The sequence below is a fragment of the Balaenoptera ricei genome, chromosome 8 (genome assembly GCF_028023285.1).
Source record: "Balaenoptera ricei isolate mBalRic1 chromosome 8, mBalRic1.hap2, whole genome shotgun sequence".
In the NCBI taxonomy this organism is placed as follows: Eukaryota; Metazoa; Chordata; class Mammalia; order Artiodactyla; family Balaenopteridae; genus Balaenoptera; species Balaenoptera ricei.
In genome coordinates, this window is record NC_082646.1 from 3,324,701 (window position 1) to 3,349,277 (window position 24,577).

A 24,577-nucleotide genomic window follows, 5' to 3' on the forward strand; every position below is an offset into this window, starting at 1 on the left:
TTCAAGACCTGTTGCCAGTACTGGTTAAGTCGTCTGCTTGCCGAACGACAGTGACAAGCAGCTGATGAGGATACGATACCCTCGCAGTCGGTGTACACGCGTCTCCCAGGGATGTCATGGCGTTTTGATTCCAGGGGATGGATGTAAGGGTGCTTCTGCGTCTCCACAGATAGGTGGGGCAGGAAGGTCTCTCCCGGAGACGAAGGTCATTCCCAGGGTCGGTCACTCAGGAAGGAGCCCTAAGACAGGACACCGAGCTGGACTTAGGTTTGTGTCGTGATTCTCTGCTGGAGAACAGAGTGTGAGAGAACTGTACCTTCTTCAAGATGGTAACTCAGAACCTTTGGAGACGGTAGGAGAAGGACTTTTGAGCACCACACTGGAGCCTGTGAGCAGAGGTTGCCAACTGATTTTAACGCCTCCAGGGCAGAAGGCTGAGGTTTCTGCTTATCAAAAAATGCATATGTTTTAAGAGGTTAGAAAACACTGACTTTTGTGGCAGAAGAGGCCTCTCCCTCTTCTCATCTAGACTTCAGGGGATAAAGTGATACAGTGGAACTTCATGTGGTGGTAGTTAGGAGACATTCAGTGCTGTGAGGAAAAAACTGCAACTCAGAAAAGGATAAACGAGGTAAAATCCCCAGAGTTCCCTGCAGGTATGTTCATCCATGCTGATGTGTTCCTTCATTGATTTTTTCAACATCCGCCCCCTGCACGCCTACTTAAAGCCACGTACTGTACGCGTTGCTGATGATACAGGAGTGAACAAGACAGATATGGACCCTCGCCACAGACTACCATCCTGTGAGCCGAGAAGAGCGAGTTGTATTTTCTCAGCTACGTTATCCGCATTCACGCGGTTCTCTGTGTTCTTTCCCTGGGTTACTGTCCCCCGGTCTTTACTGTGGTCCTGCTTGACCATTTCAGCCTTGCCTCGGCTGTGCTGGCTGTGCTCGTGGAGGACTAACACGGAATAAGGTCAAGCAAGTGCCGCGCTGCTCTGAGCCAGCAGTGTTAATTAATGAGCCAGAGGCACCAAAGGAAAAGTATATGTCTCCTTCTGTTTTGATATTTTAGGGTTTCATTTGTTTGTTCTTTTTTCTTTTTAGCAAATGTCTGTATGTCATTTTCCCATTCTGAGAAATAGAAATAATTCTTACTCTTCAGTGAGGATTGTTTCATTTCGTCCTTATGAGTAGAGAAGTTTATATCAATTCCAGATTCCTTAACTTTAACCTGAGTGATTTTTGTTATTCTTTCTCTAGTTAAAGAAGAGAAATTGTTCGAATTAACTGGAAAACCAGATTTTTTACTCTGTGTGAATTGCTCTGAGCATTTTTATATCACATATGTTTCTAGAGTGTATTTCTTATTTTGATAATCTTTTTCACTCTTTCTTTTCTCCATATATTCCTATCTATATTCCTTCCACTTAGTCACATCTTGGTGAAAGTATTATCAGTTTGGAAACGAAAAATCATTCTTCTGTATGAATACTTCCCTGGTGGGTCAGTGGTTAAGAATCCACCTGCCAATGCAGGGAACACGGGTTTGAGCCTGGGTCCGGGAAGATCCCACATGCCGCGGAGCAACTAATCCCGTGTGCCACAACTACTGAGCCTGCGCTCTAGAGCCCACAAGCCACAACTACCGAACCCTCGTGCTGCAACTGCTGAAGCCTGCACGCCTAGAGCCCGTGCTCCGCGACAAGAGAAGCCACCACAATGAGAAGCCCGTGCACGGCAGCAAAGAGTAGCCCCTGCTCACCGCAACTAGAGAAAGCCCACACGCAGCAACAAAGACCCAACGCGGCCAAAAAAAAAAAAAATCATTCTTCTGTATGAAAAGAAAAATACTGAAAATGAAAAGTATTTCACCAGCCTGTAGAACTCCCAGATTATTATTTATCCCATTGTTTTGGCTTCTTTACCATGACATTGTTTGTCTTAACTCTGTGAGGAAAAAGATTTTTATGGCCAGAGAGAAAAGGGGAGAGTTTCCACTAAGTCATTAGCTAGTGTCTGTGTGGATAGATAAGGCTCTGCTAGATAGGCCAGCCGTCTACTTGTCCTGGGTGCAGAAAGCACCTTGGTGGTTTCTGTCTGACCCTGCATCTCTGACCTCTGCAGGTGGTGGTGAGCGCTATCGTGGACACCTTGAAGACAGCATTTCCTCGCTCTGAGCCCCAGAGCCCCACAGAGGAGCTGAGTGAGGCCGAGACAGAAAGCAAGCCCCAGCCAGAAAGCAAGAAGGCTACCAAGTGAGAAACCATTCCCAGTTCTCAGGTTGATCCCCAGTTTTCAACCAAAGCCCATTCCCACTCTTAGGCCCTAGAAGAGAGGAGATGGGTCATACCTACCAGTTTTTATACAAAGCCAGACCACAGACTGAGCCTGAGATCCTGCACAGGCACACTTGCTGAATGTTTGTCTTGCCATGAGAACCCAGGGCCCAAACTAACCAGGGAATTTTGATTAGAAGGAAAATTCTGGAATATGGATATTCTCCTTTTTTATTCCCCTGGAAAATTGAGATGTTTCTTTCCCTTTAAGAATTAAGGCTTATGACTGATCTCTGTCATCGTTTCTGGAAATCTTGGCTCAGAAGTTGAGTGTACTAGCAGTAAACAGAAATGGGCTAGAATGGACACCTACAGGGCCGATTTTAGTCACTGGCTATTGCTGCTACTCTCTCCTGCACTAGGGTCCCAGGTGCTCTCTGGCAGCACTCAGAGCCAGCATGTGGAGAGGGACGGCACCACACTTCCCTTCCTGGACACTTTGTATCTGTATCTGGGCCATTACGAATGGAGAGAGAGAATGGGGGATGGGGGGTTGTAGAATGTGCGTGTGTCTGTCTGTCTGTCTTTGTGTTCATGTTTCATGGGCCAGCAATAACTCACAATTCTTAGCCTTTTTTTTTTACTGGGCCCATATTTGAAGGGTAACCATGGTGCCTGTGCTTATAAGAACCCTATTCCTTGAAACATTGAGGTTAGCACTTGTGGTTCTTTCCCTGGTTTTATTTGGAACACAAGGGGAATAGTGGATGTGCAAAAAGGTGTGAACAACAAGGACAATCTTGGTCTGTGCCACTTGTCTGTTTAATCTTCAACAAATTTTTAACGAGTGCATAGTATGTGCTAGCCACTCTTCTAGCCTATGGGAATACAACCGTGACAGACTGGTCCTTATTTTACATTAGCAAAAGTCCTTTTGCAAATGCAGGGTAGGCATAGCTTAGTGCAAGTGTTGCACTGTATATTAAGAATTGCAAGAATATGTATTGTTTGGGGGTTTTCAGGGCTAGGTCTTTCTGACCCTGAACCATAGTAAGCTCCTAAGAATAAGTATGGGTGTTCTTGTTTTGTGGTATTAATACCTGTCAGCCCTTTTGTATGGGGATCAAGACCATGAATTACATACTGTTTCTGCTCTTCGTTTCTGTACCAGGTCCAGACTGAGGTTCTCATCCAGTAAAATTGCTCCAGCACTGAATATAACTGAGGCACACGAGAAGATTCTCTATTGTCTCCGGGAAGGCAGTGTGGTAAGAAGCCCCTGGAGAATTCTTGGACTTAATGCTGGGATGCTGAACCTGCAGTTATAGGCAGCTGAGACAGTCTCCAAAATCAGGAAGGACTTAGGTGCCTTCCTAAAGGACTTAACCATCTGGATCTCTGATTTTTATTCTAGGAGTATTTTCTCAGAGTGGTTTGGAATTCCTACTAGTTCTGGGTTGGCAGGTTGGCTTCTCAAGAGCTGTGGGCTTGGAATAATGGATGAGAGAATGAGAAAGCCAGTTCCTGGAAGAAAACCCAAGTTTTTGTGGCAAGTGAGACTACAGAGGCATTGTTTTCCTTGCAATTTAGGTTAAAAAAAAAAAAACTTAGGTGGTCGCAGAGTCAGTGGGTCCTCTACTCATGACACTTACAGGGAAGGAACAGCGGAACCACTAGTGCTGCCGTTGCCCTGATGCTTTCTACGTACTTCATGTGACGTGCCACTTGCTCTTTCTTCAGGAGTCAGAGATCCTCTCCATGTCTGGGATGGAATCCTTTATTGAAAAGCAGACAAAGTTACTAGAAACGCAGCCAGCAGAGGCCCCAGGAAAAGGTTCTGAACACATCTCCGAGGGATGTGTGGATGACTGCGTGTCAGATACAGCCGTGCCGGCCCGAGACCTCAGCAACAGTGATCCCGGTAAGTGACAGACGGGAGCCAGGGCGCAGTCCGCCTGGGACCTGGGATTGTTGGGATTCGTCGCTGCAGTTTCTCGTCTGTTCAGCTGAGCAAGCCAGGTGTTAAACACTTACGTTTGAGGTACTCTGCTGGGATTCAGAGAGGAATACGACACAGTCCCAGAGCTGAGTCGAGCAGAGGAGCGTGGCACGTAAACAGGGAGTTCCAGCAAGATAAGATCCACGGTTGTAATACCATCGTTATTTATTTTTGGCATGCTTTGGCATATCTTCGGACGACTCCCTTTATTTAGAAATTTTCTTCTGTTGATGTCTGTGGTGCCACTTCCCTGGTTCTCTTTCTGCCTCTCTTGTGGCCCCACCTCAGTCCCCTTCGTTGGCTCCTCAGCCTTCCAGAGCTTTATTTTTGGCTCTCTGTTCTTACTCTGCGCATTCCTGGGTGATCTCATCTGTTGGTTGGTTTCAACCCTAACACATACGCTGGTGACGCCTCAATACTAGAGGTGTATTTCCAACTGCCTACTGGAAATCTACACTTAGTTGTACTATAGGGCAGCTGAAATACAGCATTCACAGAATGGAATTCACCTTTTCCCCTGGATCTGTTCCTTCTGGTTTACTTACTGCCGTGGCAAATGACACCACCAAGTTAGCCAAGGTAGAGCAGAGAGGAAGAGGTGAGGACACCACTCTCGCCTCGTAAGCATTTGAGGCAGGGCAGGTTTACTTCCCAGCAGTGCACATGTTTTCTGCAGAGGAAAAATTGGGAGCCCTGGATATTAGTAGGTTTGCTGAGCCAAAACTTTTTCTAAGAAGAAAGTTTTTCAAATCCCCCAAAACAAAGGCTCCCACTGAAAATAAAAGGTCACAAAATCTTGGGTTCAGAAAAGGAAAAAGGGCTGATTTCACCACTGTTTCTCAGGTGCCCACAGTCACCTGACCTCTGCTCTACGGACCTCAGCTTAACTCTATGAAAAATCTCTGTTCACAGAGCTTACATCTCACTGGTTAAGTAAATGAAGTGTTACGACAGCAAAATCATCAGAGAACTCTAAGAAATTATAAATAAAATGGGATGGGTAAAATAATTCTAGCCAAATTCAAGTCTTTAAATTTTGAACATTATATCTCTAAAGGGATAATTTATGCCTGAGCCCTTCTACCAGCCCTGAGAGACTCAACATGTTCACGTGGTAGATAATTTACCACTTTCATCAAGAGGACCTGGTGCCTTGTTTGTGTTCGCTTATTTTTTACTGCTATGACTAATTGTCACCACGTGATGGCAGCTCTGGGTAAATGCTAAACCTGAGAAAATGATAGAATTGAAGAGGGTGAATAAGGAATGCTATTTTCCAAGGAACAGAACATCCCATTTTGAGCAAATGACTAGAAAGTAGACACATCAGCTCCCATGCCCCCTTGAAATACAGTGCAGAAAAAAGAAAATATATACTGAATGGGATTGAGAAGAAAGTAAGGTTCAGTTCTAGCAGATTTATCCAAATTTGAAATCATTCATGTTCTAAAGAACCCTTAAGCGAGAAGTGCTGGGGCCAGCTGGTGCAGAGAATACCCATTGGTCCTAGGCTAATAAAATGATTGTTGGTGATTAATTATAACATTAATCACAGCTGTAGCTGTGGTTACAGCTGAGATTTATTCAGGAACAGTATGTATTTCTGGGGCAGTTTCCTGGGAAGCAAATCAGAAGTGACATGGGACCCCATGAACAGGGTTAGAGAACAGTGCTTGCATCCATAAAATACATCTATTTAAGAGAGTTCAGCTCAGCCTGGGTATGAGCGTATTTGTGGTCCTTCCAGTCTTTGGAACAGGAAAGAAATGAGTAATTGTCATAGCATTTTACCAAAGGTGTAGTGTTTTTCCTACAGCCACATATTATCTCAAAATCAAACTGAAGTCTCCTGGATCCTAACCCATCAGCTCTGTGTAATGGAGATGCTTTCAAAGCAACTTTTTTATGGAAAAGTGAATCTCAGGTCTGCTGCTCACAACATTTCCTTGCTACTTTGTGGAGGCTAGTGGAATACAAGGATGGAAGGGAGTGGACCTTGCCAGTTCCCGTTAGTCACCAGTTGTGAGCACTTCCTTGGAACAAAATGTATTCAGCTTCCTGGGGGAAGTACAAAAGAAACAGAAGCTAGGGAGGTAAAATAATTATATGCAAAATCTTTTTAAAGATAAGCAATACTTACTAAGTGACTAAGGAACATAAAAGAATTGTAAAGAAATACAGAGCCTATTGCTGAACTTTGTAGAAATGAAGTAAACATCTCTTGACTTGAATACAGATAGATTACAAAAATTTAAGATGATTGATATAAAGATGGAGAAGACCCAGTGCACTGAAATGTGTTCCTCAAGTATGGGTCTCTTCTGAGTTACTCTTGATGCCATTTCATTCCCCAGGAACAGAGACAGAGTTGGCTGACACAGCCCTGGATCTGCTTCTCTTGCTGCTGATGGAACAGTGGAGCTGGCTGTGTACGGAGAACGTGCAGAAAGTTATTCATCTCATCTTTGGGACCCTGATTCAGAGGTAGGACTGCTTCACATTAGAGTCTCAGGTTGGACAGGGGTTGGATGTGATGCCTAATTCTCCACTAGAAAGGGAAAGTATAGAGTCCAGGAAACCTGTGGCCATAAGAGAAGATAAAATCTCTGTTCTAGGGGTACAGGGATGAAGAGTGCCTGGAGAGTATCACCTTGTCGTCTAAAGCGTGAATGGGTCTGCTTCTGTAAGACTTCTGGCATCATCTACTGAATGACAGGCACCACCTGTGATCTCAGATACTTCAGCTGAACTCTTCCTCCTCTAGGATCAATTCTCCACCCAGTTTTACCCCCAGGCCCTATACCTTTCACCTTGTTACAGTGGATGTGTCTCTTAACTAACAGTGTATAGTCACTGTGACGATAAGCAACGAGAAAGACAAGGAGAAAACTGGTCAGTGCTCAAAATAAATATTATTTTCTCCAGGAGGGGTGTACATATTCACTACTGAAGAAGCACTTACTGACACAGGATGGTAAGGAATAAAAGGATACTTAGATTTAAAACTTGAATTTTATAATTCAGGCTTTGTGATCCCAACACCACTTGAATCTCCTGAAAGATTTGTACATAGATGGAGTTTTTAGCTCCTGACTTCCTAACCATGAAACTGATGCAAGCCTTGCTGAACTGAAGAAGGCCAGAGACACTGTCTCTGAACCAGACAGACACAGTAGTGCTTGAGCTTTGGCCACTCTTGCATGAGACATCCTGGCAGATCCCAGAGTAAGAAGAAGCCAAATCCTGAACTCTTCTGTTAGCATGCGGCTCATGCTAATAGGCCACTCCAAAAATACAAATAAAAACTTAAAGAATTATGTATCTATTCTGCAACAAGTAGGAAATCCATTAACAACAAGCAATTAAATTGCCCCTTCCACACTTAAAGTTACATAGGATCAGGGAGTCTTAGTAAGGTTTCATCGTGAGGAAACTAAGTGAAAGAAAAGGATGCACGTTTATATTTGCTGAGTGTTTATCAATTCCAGCACCTGACCTCTGTTGACGTATATTTTCTTACAGCAACCAAGTGAGGTAGGTAGCCCCATTTCACAGAATAAGAAAGTAGAGCTTGGCAAGGTCGGTCAGCATACCCAAGGCCATAGTTAATGACATAGTGGAATTTGAAACTGGATGTGCACAACTTCAAAGCCAATGTGCTTCTTCCTATGTATCGCAGCCTGAAGACCAGTCTCCGTGTGAAGCCCACGTATAAAATGCGGACTGGTCTCTGCCTCGCTTTCACCCTTGTCCCTCCTCCATACTCAGTTCTGCCTCAAGGCTGCTTTTTCTGAAAAGCAAATATGAACATATATCCTGTACTTAATATCCATCAGGATGCTCTGTTGCCTACAAGAGTGATTTTTCCAACATGCTTTCCAGAGTTTTAGGGTTCCACAGAGGCACTTCAGAAGCCAACTTGGAAGCCGGGGGGAAAACCGAGTGGACCATTTTGATCAGTTTAATAGACTGGGGGTCTAGGTAAGGTTTTGTTTGAAAAAGGGCTCCACTGTGTTTAAAATATATATTCATTTATTATGGTAAAATGCCACCTCCTTTCTTAGGTGATCGGGCCCCAGCCTTGTCTCCAGCTCTCCCCGTGCGCGCCGTCCCCCGCGGCCTCAGCGCTCTGTGGGCGCTTTTCCTTCAGGCCTCTCTTCGTCCTCTTGTCTCTGCCTCATTGTCTTCTTCACTCGTTCTTTTCCTGCTCTCTCCCTGTGTCCTAAACTTCCCCTCTTCTTGTCTGCTTGGCCTACTGCTAAATATTTTTCAAAAACCAACATTCAACGTCATTTATTCTGTGAAACTTTTTATGGCATCCTCTCCCATTTTTCCCTGGATCTAAGGAGTCTTCTTCTCTAATCTCAAAGTTTTGATAATAATACTTAACACAGTGTATTAGAGAAATGGTCTACTTTCCTAAAACCAGTGATTCATCCAGCGTATCAGTTTTCCCCCAGGGTATTTGGTGACATCTGGAAATACTTTTGGTTGTCACAACTGGGGAGGGAGGCAGGCTGTGGCTAGAGGCCACGGATGCTGCAGAGCGCCCTCTCCGCCCCAAACAGCAACGAGTTATCCTGCCCCAAATAGGATGCATCTACGCCCTCAGTAGTGCAGAGGCTGAGAAACCCTGCCCTAGACCAGTGGTTCTTTAAGGGCCAGAACTGGCTTATGTCCCCAGCAGCTTCCACAGGGCCTGGGACATAGAAGATGCTCATTAAAGATTGGACAAAAGAATAAACATTTCCCTTCTCAATACCTTTACACTGGAAAGTAGAGTCTTCGTATGTTTTGTTCAGTCACGTGTGAATGTTGCTGATTGAGGCTTCATTTCTCTTCCTTTGTTAGGCTTACCTTTGCTCACCTTCCCCCAAAATGGGAACATCCTAAACGAGCTAGTGTGTCGTCGTTGACTCCCCACCTCCTGAAGTCATTTACATGATAAATTGGTTTCAGAACACAAGAAATTATTCAGTAGTAACAGAAAAGTACAGATGAATCTGGAGAAATTCAAAAAGGAGTGAGATTCATATATAAAAAAGGTAGGAAGGTTACCTGAAGTTTGAATAACTCAGAATATTAAAGAGCTTGGGCCAGAAAGAAGAGAGAAGTGTATTTGGGGAATAACAGGAAGGTCATTGAAGAGATGGTATTTTATGTAGCTAGGGAGCTTTAATACAGGAATTAAATCCAGGGGAATTGCAGGCTGTGAGAATTCCAAGCCGGGTTGCATTACCTCAGTGGGTGATGATCATAAATTGTCTCGTGATAGGGAGGAGACAGTAAGGTGGAGGGTGGGTTGTGAAGTAAATAGATGGTGCTCTCTAGTGTAAGCTGTTTCTTGACCTGACTGTAGACATGTGTAAGCCTGCATTGTGGCAAACATCCCAATTTACCTTAAAATACTCCTCTCTCTCTCCAGCTGGGTGATTGTTTTGGTCTTATTCCTTTATTCACTGAAAAAATATTAAGAGCTGGTCAGTATAAGACATGGTGCCTGCTTTTACATATTTTACGGTTTAGCGGGGGTGAGAACTGAGGGCCTTATCCATGATCACAAAGTGAATGCTTGGTGAGGGTAGAAATCAAACCCAGGTCTTCCAAAGCCCAAGTTCTTATCCACTTCAGTGTACTGCGACTCTGCTGTCTTTAATCTCTCTGAGCTTCGGAATAGTAATGATGTCTATCAGTAGGTATCTAGGTGCATAGAACATGTCCAGTAAATGTTAGGTCTTCATGTTTGCGCTTCAGGAAAAGGAAAGAAGGGTAAAGTGCATTCTGTTTCTGATTCCTCCAGCTAGTGGCCCCAGATTCTGCCCCTGTTCCGGAGGCCCACCCGGATCAGTCTCCTGCTGCAGCATGCATGCGCTGCTCCTACTCTGCCTGTCTCTGCGACTGCACCCAACCCCTGTTCTTCTACACAGGGCCGCGTGTGAGGCCTTTCGAGGTGACTTTATGCCAGTGGGCTCATTTGCGAAGGCGACAACCAGAACCTCCCCGCTTCTGACAGCAGGCGGCAGGCCACCTGGTCTCCCTGCAGCACAGACAAGCACAGGTTCGGTACAGGGTGCGGCACTGTTCTCCAGGTTTACTGGTGCTGCTGGAATCAAGTCGCACCTTTCCTCACGAGAAGAACTTGGAGTCAGGCTAAGTTCCTCCCCTTTCCGTCCCCATACCCTGACAGTTCCACTGGAACCACACCTGGTTAGCTGGGTAGATGGCTGTCTGGTGAATGTAGCTCCTGCCATAAACAAAATCAGGGAGAGGGCTTGTGGCTGAATTTCCCTTGACTTTCTTCTCTTTTCACTTTTTTTTTAATTGGGTGGCATCTTTTTTTGTTGTTAAAGGGAGAAAATTCTGAATGTTTATAGTGAACTTGAATGAAGCCAAAATGAATACTGTGCAAGAAAAGAATTTTGTGGCTAGTTACTTTTGGAAAACTCTCTGTAACTGTGGTCTGTTAACCTCTGTTCATCCTAGGTACTTCCAAGTGATGACATTTTGTACTTGTTGAGTTGCCCCGTATTTCTTCCTGTCAGAAAGTTCTTATATCTAATAAAACTTTATTCTTAAGCCCATTTTGTTTTGTATGAGCTGCAACAGAAATAGGAACACAGCTGTTGACACCCTCCTTGCCCTGAGCCTCTACAAACTAGAATTAAATGAAGTCTCACTCTTCCCTGTTCAAGGCCTTTCACCTTTCTCTATAAATCATTACTCCCAGCTTTTTTAATGATATACTTGGCCATCTTCTCAACTATCTTGTGTTGGGTTCACATTGTTCTTGAAGCTTCCTTAAGATAGCAGTCAAGAAGTCATGGACATCGGAGAAGGAATCCCGGTGCCCACCCCGCAGAGGCTCAGAGGATCTGATGCCTGTGGCCCATGGTCTATACCAGCAAGTTCCATGTGCATGGTACACATGGAAAAGACAGGGCTTAGTTCAGGGTTCAGAGTGTAGACATTAATAGTCTTACCAGCTTCAGGATTTACCATCCGGCAAACTTTTGTTGAGAGTTTACTTTGTGCAGACACTGTGCTGAACACTACGAGCATATCATTGAATGCCCTTAAAAGCCGTGTGAAAGACCTATTATGATCCCCACCTCAAAGATGCAAAGGCTTATAAAGAATTGTGGTTATTCATTCAAGATCACAGAGCTAATAAGTATACTACAGGCACAATCTGAACCCAGGTTTGTCTGATGTTCAGCTATGGTGACTGTCTCTCAGGATCAGATGTTTGCCCTATGATTTGAAAGGGTAAAAGCCAGCCCAAAAGTCTTTGATTCAAAGCAGTATACATTCCCCAGGAGGAGACTGCCAGTCAGTTTGTAAAACAAAAACTGCATTTCCACGTACGCGCACTCACATACAACACAGTACTCTGCAGCAGCCTGAAGTCGGCCCATGTTACTTGTCCCCTGGACAGCTCGCATTTTTATTTTTAAAAAGAGGTTCATGCAGTGCTACATTCTTGGGCTTTATTTGCTTTGGTAAGCAAATACGCTGGAACGTGATACCTCCCCACAGCCGCGGGCACCTCCTGCTCCGCCTGTCCTTACTACCCCAGAGAGGTGTGGCTGGTCCCAGCCAGGTCAGTGCTGACCTCTCCAAGACTGTCCCTGTGACTGCTGCTCAGGAGGCAGCATGTCTGTTCTCTCCCTGAAGCCACTTGTGTCTGAGCCATATCCTTTTGCAGAATACTCGGATTCTCTTTCTTTAAGTTCTAAAGAGAAGGAGAGTTGGTGTTGATGCCACAGGTAGCTACCACCACTTCTCTGGTTATCCTGAACACACTGCCATGCCTGATGGCATCTAGACTTAGACGCATCTCCTTTTAAAAATGTCGTCATTTTCCAACCTCCAGCATTATCATCTCCAAGAAGATAAGTTAATTTCTTCTGCTTCCAGCTTTCCTTATTCTCCTTGCTCCCTTAAAAGACCTGCATGCATAACTACCTGCCTGGGACGACAGGGACTGCTGCCAGATCAGAAGCATGCACTCTCTCACTTTTTCCCTCTCCTGCACAGGCTCAATCTCTCTCTCTCTCTCCCTCTCTCCCCTCCCCTCCTCCCGCCTCCTTCTCTATCTCTGGCCTGCAAGGGAAAAAAAAGAGAGTAAATTCAACCTTCTGACCCCTCGTTCCACGCCAAGGTTGGAAGAGTTCTGATTTGAGACAGGCTCCATAAATCTCCCTTGATTGTTGGTGGTGTGGAGGGAGAGGGGGCAGGGAGCTGAAGAGAGTTAGATGCCCAAAAAAGGCATCGTTAAGTCAAAGGGAAGTCTTGCACACATGCGCGCCTGACCTCGTGTGTCAGCTTCTGTGCTGGGAACATCCAATTATGTAAGAAGGAGCACTCCTTATTTGGAGTTAGAGTCTAAGGGAGGGGAGAGGAGTGGGGGTAGCAGTCCAAGCCAAGGAGTGAGTCCAGCTTGTGTAGACTGCTCATGTCCGAAAACAGCAGAAACTGACAGTATCCCTGCAGGCATGAGAATCAGGTTTAGGGAACCGGACACGGACTCAGACATTGACTGGGTTGGAGGGAAAGAGGAGAGATGTACTATGCTCCATTGATGGTAGAAGGTTTGGGGCAGGAAGACCCAGGCAAGGTGAGGGGTGAGATTATTACGGAGTCCTGATGTAGAGTGAAGGAATGAGAAGAAGCTGGCCCGGTTCCCCGCCTGGATGCCAAGAGCAGAGCCACGATAAAAATACGAGCCAGGCCAGCAGCAGAGAACACGAGTGCCACGTCCTGTGGCGCTGCCCTCCCCGTGGCCCCGAAGATGGCATCAGGCTCTGTGTCAAAAAGACAGCAGACACATTCCTGGCATCTGTGTCACGATTTCTCAAAGAGTGAGTGTGGGTGAGTGAGCATGTGTGTGTGTTGAGGGCACGTGGGATTGGAGTAGCATGGCAGAAGAGTTGGGGAAAAAAGAGAAAGTTCTGTGATCTGTGGGCATAGGAGAGTAGAAAAGTACATGAAGTCAGGAAGCAGATAGAGAGGAAGAAGAAAAACAAGAATATGTCAGGTTAAGTTGTTCAGCCAGCAGTGGGTCCAGGAGAAAATTAAATGGCAAGCTCTGGACCTTGTGCCAGGCCGTGGAATCGCTGTCTTAGAAAGGAGGTCTCTACAAACCGTCTCCCAGGAAAGGTCAGGAGAAGGTTTATGGACAGTGTATGGGACCATCGGAGAGCGCTGTGTTCGCAGGTGGGAACATTCATTTTCCTTAAGGGCAATTATGAATGGATGACCGTGAGCTCTTCTGCCTCTGCCATTCTCTTCGATCACTCCAGAATCTGAGGTGTTCTCTAAGTGGAGTCCGTTCAAGGGCCTCTTTCTCAGTGGGCATGTCTAAGTAGCAGATAGATAAATGGTCTTTCTGACGATGGTTATATCTTACGGGAAGCTCCGGGCCCACCACTAAAAGGTCATGAGCAATTACACCAGAAAAGGAATTGACATTTATTAAATACTAACTAGATCAGGTAAGCAGCTGTGTACTTTATATACTAAGGTGCAGTTCAATTCTGTGAGGTACACATGTATTTTATAAGTGAGGAAAATGATATTCAGATTAAATAAGCTTCCCAGAATCACAGAGCTAGTAAGGGCCACATCTAAGATTCCACTTAAGTCATCCTGGCCTGCAAGCCTGTGCCCTTCCTACCACTGCATACGGGCCTCCCCACTGAGCAAGCTTTCTCACGAAGCAGTGGCCACTAGAATTGGCCTCACCTGAAAGTCCCTGTGCACTACTTCCATCTAATCTCTCTTACTTTCCATCTAACTGGCCTCAGAGACACATGTATTTGATGGTAGCATATAAATTCATTTCCATCTGTATTCTTAAAGCACTTCCGGATCAGAAATTATATAGTCTCCCTTTGGTATCTCTATTCTACATCCTATTCCCAGTCAGAAAAAGATTCTCAGAGTTACGATTCAGAGTTTCTCAGGAAACATGGATTATGGTTTCTTCCTTTGCTCCATAAATTTCTCTTTCAATTCAGCTCTGGTGCCTTGTGGTGTCTTACACCTGATCTCTTTCTATGCATAGCTTTTGTAGAAAAATGCATACTTTTGCAAGAGTCCCAGATACAAAATTATCTCAAACTAAGTCTTCCAGTTTTCCTGTCCGATTATCTCCTGGCCCTCTAGTTCTAGCCCTGGGCTGGTTTTAAGGGGCTGAAATCTATGTTCTGCAGCAGTGCCTTTGTTCAGGTTGTATTGTGCTTCCTGGGGAAGAGGAACACTACTTGTCCCGTGCCTCTTCCACTAGACCTTGAAAAAGGGAAGCTCTTGACTTCCGTAGACTGGGTCAGGATGGGCCCCAACAGTCTCCAATTGTATGAGTGACCTCACTGTCATATTTCTTAGGGGTCTCTTATTCTACTCCCATCTTAGGATAAAGGCATCATGCCTTTCTTATCGTGTACTGATAGTTTCTACTTGAATACATCTTTAAAGTTGTAACAGGTAGGTGTGCATTTGCACTTCTGTGTGTGGTGCATGCTCTTAAAATCTCATAGTCTCAAAGGTACAGAAGTGGTAGCAGTTAAGAAAAAAACAGAATATCATCGATGTATTTAAGCTTTAAAACCTTTTTTCCAAGTCAGGTTATTGGTATCTCTTGCCTGTCTAACTACAGAGAGGAACCTAAGACACTTTTTGAGGACAGTTTCAGACTGTAAGCATCTTGTGGGCAGGGACTCTGTCTTACTCACCATTCTGTTATAGGCACTTAGCTGCGCATATGGAAGGCACTTAGTATTTGTCAGATGAATGAACATCACATGCCCTTCCAGTTGAATCGGTCCCTCTCCTCGTCACTGGTGAGAGTCTCAGGGATTCCTCAGCACTGCTGGGGATGAGAAACACAAATGTAAACGGAAACCCCCTTCCTTGCCTGCCCCACAGGTCTTTAGTTGGGCAGCTCCCATTCCCAGAGCCGTGGTTGGACCTCGGGCCATCTCCATTCCGGGGGCATTCTCCTTTCCAGAAGAACGCAGTGCCCTCTGCCATCGTGGGCCTCCCACTGTGAGGTCCCATCTAAGCTTGCCCCCTCTGGAAGCATCTGTTGCTGCTTTGCCTTCTCAGCCTCTTTGCTTCCACATGGGGAAGTAAGGATGTGGGCTTTGAAGTCTGAATTCAAATCATGCTTTGAGGCTTGCTCTCTATGTGACTTAGAACAAGTCACTCAACTTCCCTTTGCCTCAGTTACTCTCCAAGTGGGAGTAACAGTGCCTCGCTCATGAAGTGACTGAAGCCTGTTGATGCATGCCTGCCATGTGGCACTCAATAAATGGGAGTCCTCGTCCATCTTTACAAGCTCCACCTTCCTTTTCCTTGGGACTCTCATTTGCTAGGGCAGTCACACGTCTGATGTAGGACAGATAATGTGTTTACATTGCAGTGGTTTTTTGGCGAGGTCTTTATAGTGAGCCTGCTTTGTGATCTGTTGGTAGCAAAGACCCCGTGAGACAGATGGCCTTTTCTGCATCCTTCAGATCAGGGTCTCTTCCTTCATGTTAGCTGTCTCTGAACTCCATCTTGTCCTCCTCACATACTTACCTAACATCTCCCCAAGTCACACCCGGAGCAGAAACTCAGAGCTTCAGAACCAGGGAACTGCCTCTTAACCCAGGTACTCCCAGCCCTCTTCCTTTACTTTCTAGGAAACTCACTTTATTTGGTTCTTGCATGGTGATCTCTTTACAGATAATTTTTGAAAAGTCTGTGTAAGATTTGATGCCTGGCTTCCCTGGTGGCTCAGTGGTTGAGAGTCTGCCTGCCAATGCAGGGGACACGGGTTCGAGCCCTGGTCTGGGAAGATCCCACACGCCGCGGAGCGGCTGGGCCCGTGAGCCACAATTACTGAGCCTGCGCGTCTGGAGCCTGTGCTCCGCAACAAGAGAGGCCGCGATGGTGAGAGGCCCGCGCACCGCGATGAAGAGTGGCCCCCGCTTGCCACAACTAGAGAAAGCCCTCGCACAGAAATGAAGACCCAACAGAGCCAAAATAAATAAATTAATTAATTAATATTTAAAAAAAAAAAAAAGATTTGATGCCTGTGTCTACTTAAGTACTTGTTGGGAGCTAGCTCTTCAGACCTACTATGGCACCATTTCTGTGTTAAGGTCCTTTCAGCCTAAGAGAAGAGATAATCCATAAGAATCAGAAATACTGAACAGTGTGAGGTCAAATGACACAGTATAGACCATAAACACAGTAAAAAGAAATAATCATAAGGATTCTTGGGGGTAAATGTTAGGTAGGCTTTAGAGAGGAAAGTGTTTAAAGCTAGACCTTGCATTAGAGGAATCATTTAGACCAGTTTAGGGTAAAGAATGTTCCAGGCACTGAAACATTTTTAGAGGGAAAGGGACATTATTTTTACTCTTACAATTAAAAGTAACCTTTAAACATATTTTGAATATTTTCAGCCAGCCCCGTTCTGAGTGTCCGTGTGCAGAGAGAGGGATCCTTTTGTTTTGTTAAATACATTATGGAAAGCCCGCCGGGCCATTGCTGCTTGGGGGAGTTAGGATGGGATTTCTCCCTGGGCACCAGGTGGCGCTGCAGGTTAAACGATACCTATTTACCTTCTTTGAGGGAGCTGTGTTTATTCTGCAATTTTCGGTCCTTGCCCTGGTGTTGATCGTAATGAAACAGTTCGTTGTCCTGCTCCACGATTCAGAGGCAGCTTATCTGCCCTCTCCTTCGTGCCCTTGACTTTGAGACCAGCCCAGTTTCTTTTATCCTTCCCCCTCCTCCTGTTTTGATTGTCCTTCAGCACGCACTTCTCTGAGCAGTGTGTGCTGCCGGAAGGTGCCCCTTGGAGCAGCCCCTTGGGGGTTCAGTGCTAGAGCTGATTTGTTGAGAACAGTTTTGACTCAGGAACCCAGAGTGAACCAGGGTTTTTATAGCTGATAAAATCAGCCGGACATCTTGAGGTTGAAAAATTTTGTCAGTATTCTCTGTAAGCTAGTTGGTCCTATGCTCAAGAAGGCCTTTCTAGGATACCCGAGTCCTAGATACACATGTCACTGAGGTAGAGATTGTCAGATTGCACTGATACTGGGAACCTTATCAGCCTGTTGCTTTCAGCCACGGGTGGAGATTGTTTGGCTTTTTCCTATCAACTTTGGTTTGGAGATGGAGCCAATGTTAATGCCTTTACCTCTGTCTTGAGACAGAGACTTCACCAAGTGCCCTGCAGCCTATCTGGTACTGGAGCAGGGAGGGAGTCGAGGTGAACTGGTGGGAAACATACTTTTATCTAACACTGATATAATTATAGGACCAAAGGTTTTCTTGGGGTGATTTAACCCCCATAAATATAGAATCTTTGTAAACACAAGTGTGCTTGCTGTGTAAATGCAGCTTCAAGGTACTCCCTCTGCCACCTCCTCCTCTCTCCCTCTTGTTTTCCAACCACAAGTCGGGCCCCCAAAATCTCTGCTGTGTGGAGATGCTGGAGTTGTCACTGCTGTGTCCTGTATTCTTAGTGTCGGGATGGATAGCCTTCTGTTTGGAAAGGTTTTTAAATTCTGCCTGTAGACAGTTAACTTAGAACAGATACCTTCGGGCAGTTCTTCTCCCCCAAGGTGATTCTATTCATCATACTCACTTTCCTTCTTCCCCGTCTTCTGCCAATGTTTGTCCTGCTTTCTTAACTTCGACATCTGCTTCTCACGTTCATCCTTTGTTCTCTTCAAGGCTGGTCTTTTCCAGCTTACTCTCGCCGTTTTCACAGCATAATTTGAAACTCTGCCATGTCTGCTTGTTTACATACATCCCTAATTCTTCTCTTCCACCTCGTGGCTGAGCACACTCTAAGTCTGTGATCTCTAATATTTGTGGACGTTGGGAGCCGGTGCATCAAGTGGAGTACGTACTTCCTTATCACCTCTCCCTCCTCCAGAAGTCCCCCTCCTTTCTCCCCTCCTGTAGTGACCGTCTTTGCCCAGAGCAGAGCCTGGAGATCTCCCTGTGAGGTAGAGTCACTGGGAACCACAGGGGTCTGGTTGTCAAGACAACCACTAAATTCCCGCTGCTGCCCTCCTTTGTGTCTTGCCCTTCTTCCCAGTGCTCCAGCTCTGCTTCTCTCCCTCTCCCTGACCTTTACCCTCCACCAGACACAGTATTCTTCTGAATGCGTGGCCATTTTAATCAGCCTTTCCTTTCCCCACCCACCTCCCTACTGTAGGTGCTGGGAAAGGAAAGGGTCAGGATAACTACCTGGTGACCGAGAACGAGCCAGGCTTGCTGTCCACACGGGACCAAGGAAAGAAGGAAAGGGAGTCACTTTGGACCCTGCAGTCCCTGTGGTGATTGTTTCATAGTTGAGTGTAGAGAGGCCTCGTTTTAGGAAGGATTCTGAATAGTGTCCTCAAGTTACCATCACCCCAGGGGGCCCCTCCGCAACCTCTGTAAACAGTACCGAGGTGGTTCGCCCTTCTAACATTTACATCCCTGAACCTGCCAGGAGAAGAGTAAGTCTTACAAAAGGAAAGCTAAAGCATGAAATGCAAAGTTCCCTCAGCATCCTGCCATCATTTAGTCCCTTGGATCTGGTAGAATTTTTCAAGAGGATCCAAAGGAGTCTTTCTCTGACACGTACACAAACACACAAGCACTTTCAAAAATGCTTTCATTTTTTTCCTTTCATCTCGTTAACTTTGTGAAGGAAGCAAGGCAAGAATCAGTCTTAAGAAGGAATCCAGAACTCAGAGAGTTGTTTCAACTTCGAAGTGGCCAAACCAGGCTTAATCCTGTGTGTGGCTTTTCAGTGCTGTTTTCACTCATTACAACACGCTATGTGAAGCCTTTGTGGCTCTTCTGGCTACCGAGCTTTTTTTCCCCTGAAGGGTATGGACCAGTTTTATGTGCAGTGTTGGGGTGAAAACTGTGATGGCCTCTTCTGGACAGGAACCTCTCAGACTTGGAGGAGAGACATGGTGGTTCCAGAGACTCGGAGGGAGTTACTGATTCTGAGAAAGATGTCCTGCTGCTGCTTTTACTTGGGTCAGATGAAAAACGGGCAGATATCCAAAACGTGTGACTGATTTTGCCCAGCTTTGAGGTCTATCGGTCCCGATTTTTCAGAGCTGGTTTATGGTACATTTATGGCCACATAGTGTGGGGCTGAGAAAAGTTGTCCTGAAGGCCTTCAGAGGGGCATAGATTTGTGTACTCATCTTTAAAATTGGAATCCTACAAGTGTCACACTGCTCAAGTCTAGAACAGATTTCTAAACATTTCCACTTGCCATCAATCTCTTTTATCCCATGAACACAGAACCCCCAACCGGCTCCCTCTCATTCTGCATTTGTTAGGAAGGTAGCCAGACCTTTGCTTTTGGCCGTTGGTACCCAGACATTCTGCTACCTTGTATTCTTCTTACTATAGCTTCAAGTAATGGGTTGGAACCGGCTCGATACTGCTCCATCCGTCAGGAGCACTTCCCAGAATACAAGTGTGACTCACGGTCCGCATAACCCCTTTGCTTTTGTTTGACTTTCAGTCTCTTCTGTCCTCTGGGCCTATTTGCCAGGAAAACTGACAAAAACATAGACTGCTGGCAGCTGTCTCTCCTCTCTAGGATTTATGGAGTGTGCCAGACACGAAGCCCAGCTGACCCACTCCCTTGCCTTCCACCTCTCTTCCCTTCCGGGGGAGTACATAACCAGGTGTGAATTGCATGGATTATTCATGACGAATTCATAATGGTAGCTCAGCTGACTTATTACCCAGGATACTTCTTATAACATCCACCCTACAGCTGGTGTATTGGCACACAGTTCAATTTTTATATTAGCCTAAACAAAAGTTCTTAGGAAAATAAATCTGCCAAATGCTTATATAAATACATCTCAAATGCCAAATACAAAGGATTTCTAGATTGTCTACTTTTTTTAAAAATTATTGTCCTCCTCCATAAGCACAAATAATTAAGAGCTCACTGTTCTTTCACTGCTTTAAGTATTGGGAGGTTTGCCGTCTGCACAGCTTAGTTTGAGCTGTGCGCCATGTTTAAGACCAGTGTTTGTCCCATTTACATCATTAATTCACTTAGTAACTAATATTTATTGATTACCTACGATGTGCCAGACACTGTTAAGTGATTAAAATACAAAAAAAGACCCCAAATTCCTACCCTGCAATCTTACAAATAAGGAGTTATAGTATGAAGTTAGGACTTTAAAAAGAACTCTATACATGATTAAGAGAAGGGACTAAGTAAATTATGAGAAGCCCAGGGAAGGCTTATGGAGGAGATGACATCTGAGATAGAATTTAAAGGATGAAGGGAAATCGAGAGCTGACATTGTAGAATAGAGCATTGAAGGCAGAGTTGTGAAGCAGTGTGGCGTATTTGTGTGCACTTCTTCTTCTCGAAGAAGTCAGGTACGATTGGGAATATACGACGTGCAGCCAGAGTGGCCAGAGATTACACCGAAGAGTTCAGTAGGCACCGACCCATACAGAGCCCTGTGCGCTATTCAAAGAACGTAGGATTCGACCCCCATTTATTAGGAAACCATGTACAGAATTTAAATAGATGATAACATGATCAACTTTGTAACTTAGAAAAAGCACTTCAGTAGTGCTGTCGAGGATTAATGGAAGGAAGAAACGTTAGAGCCGGGGAGACAAATTAGGAAAGAGTTACACTGACAGAAATGAAAGGTGATGGGGACCAAAACTAAGGTGATTGCTACAGCGATAGTAAAGGGGTGATGAATTCATGAGAAACTGAGCACTGAGGAGGTCGCTCAACTAGGTTCGGTAATTGTTTCAATAATTATGTGGTGTTGCGTGGGGCACATGGATTAGGGGTGGAGGAGAGGAGAAGTCCAGGGTGACTCTGTCTCCTACCTTGTGGATTGAGAAGCATAACTAACAGAACGGCATAGTATCCTTCTCAACAGGATGTCTGACTTGTGATGCTGGAAGTTTCTTGTTGCTTATTAAATCAATAAATCAATAGATTATTACCTACCTTTGTGTAAAAAGAAATAATGACACATGAGGAAGCATGGACTATATCTCTAACAATTTTGAGATTTTTAGTAGAAAACTTCAGGACTTGGAGGCCTAGATTTTCATCCTTTCTTTTATCTGTAAGCTCTGTCTTTGGAAGAAAAAGGAAAATGTGGAATGAATAGTTAATTGTGTAGCTGGTACCGAGGAAAGGTTTTTAAATTTTCTTCCTCTGGCAAACGATGCTCACCTGGTGGACTCCTGACTGCGGTTAGAACATGACTCAAGGGTGGTAGGAAGAGTATACTTGACGGGAGACCCGTCAACTCAGCAAAGAGGAGGAAGCTGCAAGAAAAACGCAGATACAGCTAGAAGTGGATGTAATGGAAAACAGCTGACAGAGAGAGGAAAGTAGAGGTAGGTGAGAGGTACTAGAGTTCACAGAAGAACATAACAGAGAATCCTGTCTTATATGCCATAATAACAAGTGAACTTAAAGTTTTAACACTGGAAGTTATCGCTGAGAGTTTTGGAATAAGGTTGATTCATTCAGTCTATATTTGATGCCTTATTATGTGAAGGGCACTCTTACAGTAAATGCTGAGGAATATACCAAAATGAATTGAGATCCCTCCCCTCAAAATTTTACAATCTTATTCTTTTGGTACTTTTAAGAAGCTCAACCAGTATGTACTGAGTAAATGGAATAAACAAACACATGACTCCAGTAAGAAAGGAAAAGAATCAGCATCAAATGAAACCAGAGTAGTTAACTGAGATCAGACTATAGATGAACATATATAAAAAACAGAGAAAGGGGACACATACTGAGTAATGCAGACAACAGAAACTAGAACTGGTAAGAATGGTGTCCAAAAAGCTTGGCTCAGAAGGAGCTGACATTGTGGATAAATGTTAGTGGAAAAGATTTTTTAAAAAAACAAAAAAAAAAATGCACATGTTAAAAACAAGAAGAACAAAGAAAATACAGGTAAATTGTTTGGAACAGATGCTGTAGTATTAACTGGTTACATTGAGAAATCATTTATTCAACAACGAATTGGTATACTTTTTGCCTAGGGTATTTAATTTCTGTTTTTTTCTGTAAAGGAAAAGGGTCTAACAAGAAGAATTGAGCAAATGTGATTAAACTAGTATTGAAGACTAAAATAGGAATGAAAATAATAAGAGAGCATTCAGTCTGCTTTAAAACTCATGTACCTGACCCAGATGAATTCTGTTCCATGGAACTGAAAGAATTTGTATTTATCATTGAAGACCTAAGATCATTAAGAAAATTTCCATATAGAGATGTGTTGGGTTGGAGATGGACAAATATCTGGCCTTTTAAAAAATGGATACAGGCTCCTGACCCTGACATTTATCTCTGGAAATTTCTGAAGTAGATTATGAAGTAGATGTTTTGTGAACACTCAGGAAGAGAAACAGCAAGCCTTGGAACCCAGTGTGCATTCAGTGGGAATGCACCCTGCCTGATTAGCAAGGTTTCTTTCTTGCTTAGCAGGACTATCAGACCATTAAATGAAAGGAATGCATTGATTGTTATATTGTCTGTGAATTTCAACAAGCTTATGCCATATTTTCCTAATATCCATATGGACATACATGGTCTGGACTGTGGTACTTTTAAGTGGTCCATGGCTAACTGAGTGTCTTTAGCCCAAGTAGCTAATAGATTGATAGCCTGGAGGGCATTTTCTAGTGAAAGAGCATTGAACTTACCCTGTTCATCAGAAATTTGCAAGTAACTCTAATCTTAGAGGTATAATTAATACTCTGGGTGACAGAAGTTAAGATTCAAAAGGATTAAAAGAGTTAGAATGATAGTCTAAAGCAAACAAGACGGAATTTAATAGAAATAAATATTATAAATCAATTTAGATTTTTTTAAAAATTACACAAGTACAAAAGGACAAGTCTAGGCTTAACAGGCGCATGTGATTTTTTGTTAAAGTACGTACGTGGACTTAGGGTTCTAATTGACTGCAAACTCAGTATGAGTCAGTGCTTTGATGTGTGTGCCCAAAAAGCCAACACAGTCTTCGACTATATTAATAGAAGTATGGTGTCTGGATCAAGCAAGGCACTAATCTGCATTTTTTGCTGGTCAGAGCACATCTGGAAGTTGTGTTTGGTTCTGGGCACTCCATTTTAAGAGAGAATAACAAAGCAGCCCACACCCAGAGGAGGGAACCAGGATGAGGAGTGGTTCATTTCTCTCCTTCATTCCTCTGATGTTGAGTGTCTTCTGTGTGCTCAACCTTGACGTTGGCAGAATCAAAGATGTATACCTTGTGGAGGAGACTTAGCATAATAGCTGAATTTAAAAATGCATAGTGTTGTCTTTTGAAAGAGATTTGACCAAGTAACTTTAATACCTCCTGTTAAACTTCTGAGGATATAAATAGGAGCAATGACTGGAAGTTACAAGGAGGCAGATTTTGGTGCCAGTATTTAAGAAGCATCCCAAATGAATTGAAATTACCCTTTTCAGGAATTACGCAACTTCCCCAAAGTCACATTCCTCATTGGTGGCAGAGCTAAGATAAAAGCCCAACTTTCTGGAGTCAGAGGCCAGAACCCTTGGCTCTGCCATGATATCACACAGGGGATTTCTACTTTGGGAGGAGGTTAGATAGGGTAACCTCTTTCCTTCCAGCTCTAAAGTTGTATGTTTCTATAAGCCTCTTGCTATGAAATGCTTGTTTTTTTCTCAGTGTTTTCATTTGTGAATTGGTGAGATTGGAAAAGATAACCTCTAAGGTTCAACAGAGGATTTCTTTAACCTCCTTGGTTAAAAATACTTCAGTTCTTAAAGCATATTAATTTTGTATCTGCAACTTATATGTTACTAATCAAAAACAAAAACTGTTTGTGGCTAGATATAAAACTATAGAACTCAGATTCTTAAATCATGATGTTCAGTCAGTAGTCTTCCTTTGAAGCACATGTTTTAAAGATGTGGATCCATGATTTAAAACATGAAAGCAAAAATCAAAGAAGAAATTGTGTGAGACTCTACAAGCCACTTTAGATTTCACAATAGTCACTGGGAGGAAGAAACAGGAGTTTCTTGCCCTTGAAGTTCATTTCCTCCTCATTCTTCTCCCCACACAGGGCAGGAAAGGATGGTGACCTAGATACACAGTCAGAGGGCCTGAACTCTCTCAGGCACAGCCGAGCAACCTGGGTCTGGCTGCTGTAGGACTGGGAAGCCTAGAGCTGAGCACAGAGAGGGAGGAACTGTCTGTAAACACACGAAGGGGCCATAGCAGGAAGGC

At 44.2% G+C, this 24,577-nt stretch overlaps 1 protein-coding gene across 7 annotated transcripts in view; it reads left to right on the forward strand.

Annotated features, from left to right (window-relative positions):
* Positions 1-24,577, forward strand: part of SNX19 (sorting nexin 19) — a 36,894-nt gene that overhangs the window by 5,944 nt on the left and 6,373 nt on the right. For 3 of the 7 annotated variants that reach the window (XM_059930012.1, XM_059930015.1, XM_059930014.1), the window contains exons 5-8: positions 2,130-2,260; positions 3,453-3,549; positions 4,022-4,202; positions 6,635-6,764. In XM_059930012.1, coding sequence (XP_059785995.1) covers positions 2,130-2,260; positions 3,453-3,549; positions 4,022-4,202; positions 6,635-6,764 — 539 coding nt within the window. The other 4 variants (XR_009504528.1, XM_059930013.1, XM_059930017.1 and 1 more) reach the window with 4 other exon arrangements.